Source organism: Opisthorchis viverrini (genome assembly GCF_000715545.1).
Source record: "Opisthorchis viverrini unplaced genomic scaffold opera_v5_34, whole genome shotgun sequence".
NCBI classification, from domain to species: Eukaryota; Metazoa; Platyhelminthes; class Trematoda; order Opisthorchiida; family Opisthorchiidae; genus Opisthorchis; species Opisthorchis viverrini.
In genome coordinates this window covers 1,685,517-1,695,450 of record NW_008751690.1, presented here as the reverse complement: position 1 = coordinate 1,695,450, position 9,934 = coordinate 1,685,517, and the positions used below count along the sequence as shown (strand labels likewise).

General features: G+C 47.7%; 1 protein-coding gene across 1 annotated transcript; it reads right to left on the bottom strand.

The window, feature by feature from the left end:
* Positions 1–1,189: 1,189 nt before the first annotated feature.
* Positions 1,190–1,662, bottom strand: T265_02690 (hypothetical protein; the record flags this gene model as incomplete). The annotated part of the gene is made up of 3 exons (XM_009166992.1): positions 1,190–1,403; positions 1,440–1,549; positions 1,575–1,662. The coding sequence occupies 3 exons, from the start codon at positions 1,660–1,662 to the stop codon at positions 1,224–1,226; spliced, it is 378 nt and encodes a 125-aa protein (XP_009165256.1).
* Positions 1,663–9,934: the final 8,272 nt, after the last annotated feature.

Genomic DNA, 9,934 nt, shown 5'->3' with positions numbered 1-9,934 from the left:
AGCAGAAGTTATGAGACAAAAACCGGTCACCCTAAAGTGAATTAGAGCACAAAGAGATGGATCTACCATCCCAAAGTGTCCTGTCGACTGACTCATTGGTTGGTTAGAATTCTGAAACCTTTTATCCAATAGGGCGATTTGGAAACAACCTTACATGACTTACCTGGCGTCGAAATTTCATACTGGACTACGGAGTGTTGAGCAACACTAGACCTGATTGGACTTGCAATGCACCATCAACGGAAGTATCTTCAGCGCACTTAGGACAGCATTCCAGACTGAATACGGGATGGTGTCTCTACTGTTGAACTGGAAAGTGCTGATCAGGATGTTCATATGCTATCTTCTCACTCTATCAAGAAAAATGAGCCCACAGAGTGGTCCGCTGTCCTTCGGCGCACTTTCACTCTCATGAACTTCCTGAAACTCTGTCCAGACTACATTTCTTGAATACACCAACTAGTGTCCTCTCGGAACGCAACGTAAGCTTCGCTGAGTGTCTAACGAGCTGGTACGATGGCTTCAGTCCTCAAGTCCGCCTGGAAGCTATTGAAATCTCTCCCATAGACCATCGCCACCTCCGAGGGGACTCGATATATACTTGCGTCCTGTTTCACCAAGGTTTCGTCAACAGGTTTCTCATCGTTGTTCCCATTAATACACAATGGGAACATGGTAAAAACACCCAAGCTTAGGACGCGCACTTTTATCAAACGGTTTTTCCATTTCAGAGAGCCGGCGCGTGGAACGACCCTTTACGGACAGTAACACGCCGAATCTAAGAGTAGGTGCAGACCCCTTCTGGATGTATTTACATGATTCCTCGCGCCGGCCAACTTGCTGACCATCACCGAAACTTTAAATAACGGTGGTACGCTCTATTTTCAATAGCGTTTCGGGCAAATCGAAGTGGATGGAAGCTTATTCAGATGGAAACAAACACCCTGATCCTTGATCGGCGAGTATTCGATATGGATGCAGTGGGCTTTGGGGAAATCGTGAAACGATGAGAGTTCAGATGCCTACTCCCCGTAGTTACCAACATCTGACCAACATGTGAGATAAACAAGATTTAGTGGTGGCAATGGCTTACACTGCTCATTGGAAAATTTTAATAACGTCAGTGATCGAGTAATTCAAATCAACAAAGTCGATAAGCTTCCCTGCGAGCAACAGCAAGGTAAGTATTATGCTTTCATTAGACCGTCGTCAGAAGAGTTTCTTCACTGTTCGCGCATTCGCGAAAAGTTCGCATGGACTCTTGGTTGCACATTTAGTATGGCTGACAGAAGTGTTGTCAGCGCAACTTCCTTATTCTTCGCATAAGACCTGTTCATCATATCCAATTGCTCTTCAGTTGCCCGACGACTGGACTCCTCAAAGTCTCCTTGCCGTGCCTGTATCTGTAAGGATTTAAACACTTGATAAATTTCAATTACCTGCTCCTCGAGTCTTCGGTAGTGGTTGTCTTGGGCCATTTTATATACGTCGATTTCCGCCTTCGCTTCATCCTTTGCTGCTTTCAATCTTCTTGCTCTTCCTATTGGTGCTGGAGACAAAAACATAAGACTTACTAGCCCGCGCCTCATCTACTTTCGCCAGCGCTGCAGTTCGTGCCAGCTGTAACTGCGCCACTCCATCGACCTGAGAAGCTGATGACATTTTAAGGGCTTGCGGCGGACCCAAATATGTTCGATAGCTGATTGGTTAATAAACCCTATCCATGACAGGACAAAAATGGGCAGAAAGAACAAACTGACAGCCAAACCGAATGACTCACGAGAGTCATCCGTCGGAGTTGCGTGCATATGTATCATATGGCTTGGTTCCTCGATTGTATTTCTATTCAAGCGTGGTACGTTCGAAATTGGTTTCATTTTTTCATCTTTTCAACTTTGTGAAACAATTCTTTCATTGTTTAATTTATCTGCAGGGTACATACGTGTCACTTGTTGAATTTTTTCACTCCATAAAATTTACTTGATAAATTCTGTCATTTTTCACCCAGTCTCAATCATGACACTAAAGAATACAGACTGCTATCTGCAGCCATCGATTGACCACAATAGGTGTGGGCGAAATGGCTGTCCTTCGAGCGTAAGACGCGGTATGCACTGTCATACCTGTAACGCCCGGTGGCACTTTGAATTCACGGGTCTACAGGAAGATCAGGTAGGCAAACTAGCTAACTCTGATCCGTTTGTCTGCGCCAGCTGCCTTTACATTAAGGGGGCAATATATGCTGCAACTAAGGAGCCACCAAAAACGAACCCGAATCCCCATTGCAGAAACGGAAAGACCGGTGTGAGTGTTCTGCTTTGATCGCTATACTCGACGCAAAACTGGAGCGTCTTTCTTAATTGTTGGAGAATGCAAACACAAAGAACGCAGTGACTGGAAGAAAGTTGATAAAGAGCTTTCATCCCTGGACGAGCACCTCGCGCTATCTATCCAGGGTCCGCTGGCTGCGAAGAAAGTCATCCAGCCCTCCGATATGGCAATAAAGACCTCCACGGCGTCTCTGATGGACAGGCGCTTAAGTGAGAGTACATTGACTGCCTGGGGATCATTCTCCAGAAAAATCGCTTCAACAGAGTTCGCACAATCGCTCCTTGTTAGCGTCCTCACAAAGCCTGACCACGAATCGCCTCCAGCAGACTGGTTACGCCAGAAGAAAAGCAGGAGAACACTTGGGCTTCTAATCACCTTTTCTTCCCCATCTGCCGTACAGAATATCTTGGAACGGGCCGTCAGCATACAAAAGGCCTTCACAGAGACCGGGTGTATGTCTGAGGATCGCCCTGTAGAGTGCAAAAGCTGGGCCATAGCAGTTCCAGGGGAAATGCCCAAAACAGACTTCCGCTTGGCGCCATTCCGGCTGACCCCAAAACTATGGCCAAACCAATAATATTCATAGCCCCTTGTGCTCCTGAAATCACGCCAACGTAACCGGACGCGTCTCTGGAGAGCAGATTTCTATTCAACCAATGCGGACCCTTCGAATTCCAAAAGTTGCAATGCTCTGGAGGAGGCAAGCCTCACTTGGAAGCAGCACTCAAAGTACGTAGAGCTATCAGCGCTTCTTTCTGTAGCAGAAGACAAAGGTGCAGTAGTGAACTGCACGCCCAATTCACAACCTCTGAGCTGGATTTGGTCAGATATGCGGACACAAGCAGCGAAGCCTACCGACGAACCAATCACATGTCTTGACCTCGGCATCGGGGAATGTTGCGGAAACCGTACGAAAATTGACAATGTGAATTTGCCACGCTCCATCCCCACTCCGTTACAAGTGGCCTCTTTGAATGTTGGCACGGCGGTAGCCCAGAAACCCGACAGCCTTAGCCACAAACCTGACCATAGCTAACCGGAAAATCCCTCATACGACCAGTTGGCCATGCTGATCGCGGGTGACTCGGGTGTCCATACAAACACCAAAAGAAGATGGCGGCCAAACAAGCCACATAGGATTCGCTAAATGACAAAACCGCTCGCTGCCTTCACGGTACAATCCTTTGCGAAAACGAGCCTCATTGGAGCACTACCAAAAGAATTACTTCTTGATGCTGCCATCTAGCGCTAAGAGCCTTACAGAAACATTTCCAACCACACCGTGCCAAAATGCCTAAGAAACTCAACAGACTCACGGATGCCCCAAGTCCTTGATCAACTGAAAATCTGGTCGTCCAAAATTTGATACTGAAAGAGTTACAATTAGTACACAAGCAAAAAACTTCGTCCCGCAAATGTAAGACGCCTGCACGAACCGAGCTAACACGGGGCGAAAAAACCTGTGAATGAAAAGCAGTCCTCGAAACCATCAAGACTGGAAGCAGACGAGTGTACCTCAGAGGCCCCCTTGGAGCTTTCGACTCAAACACGACGTACAACAATTAAGTCAGCTAGCCTCTATGGCCGTACAACCCTGTGCCCACCATCTTCGGAGAAAGCACGGACAGTGATGAAATGCCTGCCCACAAACCGCCTCAGGCTCAACAAATTCGCTAAATTAAACAGTCAGTTTTCCTTGAACAGTCATCCATAATCGCACTCACAGTGACATGGCTTTTATCAGGCATCTCTGATGTGAAAGTCTCGATAGACGCTGACTCCGTTCCACGAACTGAATCAAACAAGGAAGAGCTGGTGAGGTTGCTGCGCGCTCACATGCGGCATTGCCCATCACGACCATCCTCCCCGATACCACTCCTGCACCCTTTTGCTGTGCGCCGTGGATCCTAATCTCGCGGTATGTTTGATTCGTACCTTCTCGGCGTGGTCTATTGTATCTCCTCGAGTCCACATGAAAAAGACCGATTCCTCATTAGAACACCTGAGCAGCTCTTTTTCAGCTGCCAAATCACTCATCTCCTCTGGCAGGTGAATTCAACGCGCCAAATGCCTCCTGGATGGTAGTAGGTGGAAGTAGGTCAACAGACCGCTTGGACTCAGTATGTCGTTGCACCCACCAGATATCATCAGCTACCAGCCCTCCCGGACTTGGCCGTTATCAAGGAAAGCTTCGATGATCATGTGATAACTACTGCTCCACTGGGGCGTAACGACTAGTGTGCGTTAACATTTCATTTGATTTGCTACTGGGCTAGAAACCCTGAACCTCAAAAGTGGATTCGAATCATCTGCCGTGCAGACTTTTCAGGAAAGCGCATCTTTCTCGAACAAGTCAAACTGGGACTAGCTTCAGTGGAAGACTCATATGGGGCCATTGTCCAGAATTTTCACGTGGCTGACACGATGTATGTCCCGATTGAAACCAGCACGTAGTCGTGTGAGCCGCAAGCTATCTAAAAGGATTCGGTGTCTTCCGGAAAAGAGGTTTCAACTTTTCCAAAACGTTGATTGCAGCAGACGCAGAAAACGAGCTGTAATTTCGTAAAATGCGGAACCGCTGTAAATCAGAAACCCGCTAATGGAACTTACAAAGACAAGCCACCGTTCTGGAAAAACAGAAGTGCGCTGTTTAGCCACCTGATACACCGCAGCAGAAACAAGCCGTCCGCGTTCTCCTTGTGGGGCAAGAATGGAGAACCCGAGAGTGACCAAACACTTGTATCTGAGTTTTACAGAGAACACTATGCAGGTCTATATACAGCCCCAGCGTCCTAATCACATCCGTTCTTGCGATCCATTCTGCGGTCAGCCTCTAACCGACTTGGTGTTCACGGTGAAGGACATTCGTCAACTCTTGCACATCAACCCAATCTGCGCGTTGCGTCCTGACGAGGTCCACCCAAGCATCCTGTGAGAAACGTCGTCCACACCGGTAAATCATTATACTTGATTTTTGTCAGTCGCTGGGCGAAAGCCGCCTTCCCTCTGTTTAGAGGGTAACGATTCTCACGCCAATCTACAAAACTGGTGACCGACTATTACCTGGGGGCTACATGCCTATAAGCCTCACCAGGGTGCCGTACAGGGTGATGGGACGCATTCGGAAGCAATTTACTTCTAACAACTTCACACTCCAGCTCAACATGGAAGTCTCCCAAACCGTTCTTGCGTGACAAGTAGGCTCGTGGTTACAGACAGCCTAGCCCAAGCCAAGGACGAAGGACTCATATCAGATTCCACATTTTTCGATTTCTCAAAAGCATTTGATAGGCTCCTACACGTCTACAAACTCGAATCATACGGGATTCAAGGGACATGCTACACTGGGTCAAGGCGTCTCTATCAGGCAGATCATTCCAAGTAAGAATAATTTCGGCCTACTCTTCTCAGGCCCGATCTCCATTGGGGTTCCTCAAGCACCGTCCTTGGACCAATGCTGTTACTGATCTACGTCAGCGACCTTCCAGCTGTTTTTGCAAGTCCATGTCTACCTTTTGCGGACGACTTGAAATCCTAAAGCTCCAATGCCAGTGTCCTCCAAATGAATTTAGACGCTGCCAAGCAGTGGCCGTTGGACTGGCACCTTCGTCTGAATGACGAACAGTACGCCCATATGTCGTTTTGAAGAGACTCGGTGAAGGACTTTGCCATGCATCGTGAGAAACGATCAGAAAACTTCGTGATAGATGTCAAATAGGATTTGGGTATCTGGTTCTCTTCAAACATGTCTTTCTCACTGCATCGTGGGGAATCGGCCCAAAATGCATCCGGGTTTCTACGGATGCTTCTGCGCACCTTTTCGCGTATTACTCGCGCGGCTCCCAACATACCTTATGGGGCATACGTCGGGCCGCCTCTTGAATATTCCAAACAAGATGTCCACATGGGACTAGCCACTCAGTATTCGCCCAATGGGATTGATTGCTCAAAATCTACGGCATTTTCAGGCTTGCCACTTTATACTGCACAATGTCTATATACAATGTATATATTCCTATATTTCTGAAAATAATCTCCCATGGTGATTTGTTTAAGTGAGTAAATCCTCAAGGTTAATTAACTACACCAACTGTGAACACATTGCCCGATGTAATAAAAAATCGCGAATTGTGGAAAACGTTGAATCACTCAAAGCGGACGAAACTTTCAGCGAGTCTTCCAGCCGAAAACGTTCCATGAACATTCTGGAATCTAAGCGGTCTTTGCAGATGCGAAATATGCGTTGATGCATTCGTGCAAACACATTTTGGTCGATGATTCCTGTAGCCAGTTAAAATTTCGTAGTCCACGTTCAGTATTTTCTAAACGTCAAAAAAGCAGTTTTCCACTATAGCCAGCGTAATTCGGAAGGAAGACCTCGAGATTTATCGATTAGCAACGTAAAACCTACGTTGACCACACCGGACAGCTGAACTAACCCAACTGATGCGCACGACTAACATGCGGCTAGGGTACAAGATGCCGGAGCGCACCCATCGATCTACACCGAAGAAAAGGCTCAAGATGGGCGTCATGAAATATTGAGTTATAGTGGTCGTTTCGAAGTGTACATACGTTCTTCCGTGAGGCGCATGGTCTTCGTGAGGAGCGTTCAGTTGACAGTTGACGTCCTGAAATGAGAGGAAGATATAATTTAGGTTATCGAAATATCACCATAAGGCGGGCAGCCGAAAAAATGGTAGGAATGCTTACCCCGAAATGCACTTCAGTGGTTATGCTGCCGCAAATGCCTGTTCACACGATGCCATCTTCGGCGGTTATTTCGCATGCCTGTTTACTACACCTCTCAAGAGATACCAGACTTACATGAAATGCATGTGGCCTCGTTAACAGGCCAACTGTCCGGTGCTGATGGGGCACGTGAAATCATCTTCGTCTCTTTCATCTAGCTGGCGCTCTACAGCGTTAGTCGTAGTTGTCAGACATTGGTTCACGGCTGTCGAGGAGTTCGTCTTTGGACCCGAAAACACGGACGCACGCAGATTTCCGGGAGACACTGTGCTGGAACTCTGTGCTTCGATCCAGGTAAACATCATAGGAGGCCCTCTTTGCGGACCGAGTATCAAGCACACTTTTGTGTTTTTTGGGTGGGCCCGGGCTTACGATGTAAAAGTAATTTATTTTCATGGGGACTCACCTTTGGGACAAGCCTGAGGAGTACCACCACACAGCGGGCAAGGTTCACCATCACAACAGTCGGCGTGATATGATACGCGATCCATTGCACATCAGTGGTCACTGGCAGCATTCGACCGTCATAGAGCACACAAAAGCTCAAGTCTGCGTTCCTAGACCGCCATCTGGGTTGGGGTGCAGTATCCTCGACCATCAACGGCGGGCTTTCAGTTGCAGATTTTGAGCCTTGGCGCAGCGGGATTTGCCCCTTAAGGATGGCTGTGTCCCTCCTGGGCTCCTGCCTCTGAAGTTTATCCATCACTCGTTTAAGTTGTTTACGAAGACCGTCAAATCTATCGGTTGTGGTTTGGAAACAAGTGTAAGGGGTACACCGTTTTCCGGTAGGCTGTAATCTTGCAGCCATCGTTAGTGGATTGGGAATCAAGCTAAGAAAGTTAATGATGACTAGTTCCTACCGCTCGGAAAGGGGGGATGATCTCAAAATACGGAAAACAAGCGTATGAAGGGGAGCGACATCGCCTGGTAGAAAGGGCATGTGCATTCTCCACCACAGGTGTCGACAGTCTGGGAGCACCTGGGTGTTTGCACCACAAACTGTAAGTCGGTTCACAAAGCTTGACCTCGCCTTGTTTGTGGCAGCCGTGGCGGTCGCGGTCCCAAGTGCCTCAAAACGAGATTGCATGCATATGTCTTCGTTTGGCAGACCACGTTAAGAACATAGGCGTCACCTTCCAGGATTTGCCATCTGTCGCATCGGTACGATGTATGCATCTTGAACTCTCGCATGAGCCACTCGGCGTGCCGATAAAACCTTTGAATTGCATGCTCCAATGTGTCAGGTTGGTGCACCCGGTCTTTAAGGCGGCCGTTCGCATTCTCCACTCAGCGGTTGCTCACATTACCGAAATGGACCATTCTGGACTGTGCGTGTATGTCCCATTTTCGGGTGATGTACGACCAGCGAACAGTAAGGTGGGAAACAAATCGGGATCGGTGCGGCGCAGAAACTGCAGGTCTTGCCAGAATCTGTGTGCTTGTAATAAGAGTAACAAAACCCTACTGTACAGCGTTGTCCAGGCCAGCCATGCGGTGAAATATGTGCCGGCTATTTGCAGAAGGTGTCTATGACCAAAAACAAATGGATACATACGTGCTTCCTGGTGGATCTGTGGGCAAGAAAATAGCAAAGCGTAACGTCGCAGCCGAGCACAACTCTTGTTGCACGCATTCGCACCACCAACTTGTCCGGTACAAAAGTCTTAAGCGGATAAGTTTCACCCATCATTTATTTGAATAAGCCGAACAGTTTACGCATGGGAGCAAACTGCTCGCTCTTTACGAATGCATACAAAACCGGATGCCCAGTTCCTATGCCATCCGTTATCTACTTGCCGAATATTAGATGCTTTAAAAACTTACCCAAGGCGTTTCGTTGCACGCGTTCCGTCTACATTTACCTCATCTGGAAAGCATCGAAACAATGCTATCTTCTGCCACCAGGAGAAGCATATGTGGCTATAGTGACCTTCCTCTGACTGGCACACAAGCACGCACCCGCAGTTTGTCAGGACAGAAGGCATATCATCTGCCACATTATAACCCAACTATGCGGCACCTACTACACATAGCCGGTCGACACTTCCGGCGGTAGTTGTATATATCATGAGTGGTAAGAATCTTGCCGGATTCATCCACCATAAACGGCCACAATTCATATGAGGGCGTTTCATCTTTCAGAAGGGCCTTGCAAGTGCCCAACCCGTCTTCGGTTAGGCGACGATTAACTGAAAGCCGGTCGTACAGAAAATTCGACAATTGGTGGTTTTGTTCAAGAAAATAAGAGGTGACTGCCAGTCGGTTCCTCTGCCCCCGTAGACAAAACCTCACTGGACAGCTGGTGCTTCGCGTACTTTTTGTATTAGAAAATACTCACGGCTTACTGGCTTCTTGTGATTCGCCGGCTTTCCATTGGTCTTGGAGGGCGTCTGCAGCTTTTTTAGTATACCCATTCTTAACGCAGAACAGCGTTCGTGCTTTGATTACTCGGTGAACGCACCAATACCACAAAGTTGTCCTTCATGTATTGATTCAAGGCCTTCTCAAATGCCGTGAAGAATGGAAAAGGTACACCCACAAATATGTCAACGAACGATCGTTAAGCCATTTCCAAAGTCATAGAACATCAATTTCAAAGCCAAAGGTGTGCGAAAATTTTTTAAAAGAGATCGACTAAAACAAATCGGAAGGCAAGTGACGACAGACGAAGGTGATTTTTGGACTGGGCACACATGAAAAGAAGTGAAACACCTTGACCTTAAGGTTTTTGTGTCACCCACAATGTTTTTGCAGAAAACGCGTTGTGTCATAGGCGCGGCCTCAGGCCTCACGAAGGACGTACCCCTCATTGATTGTGTCCAATGAGCCGTTACGAAAATGGTTGCCGGCC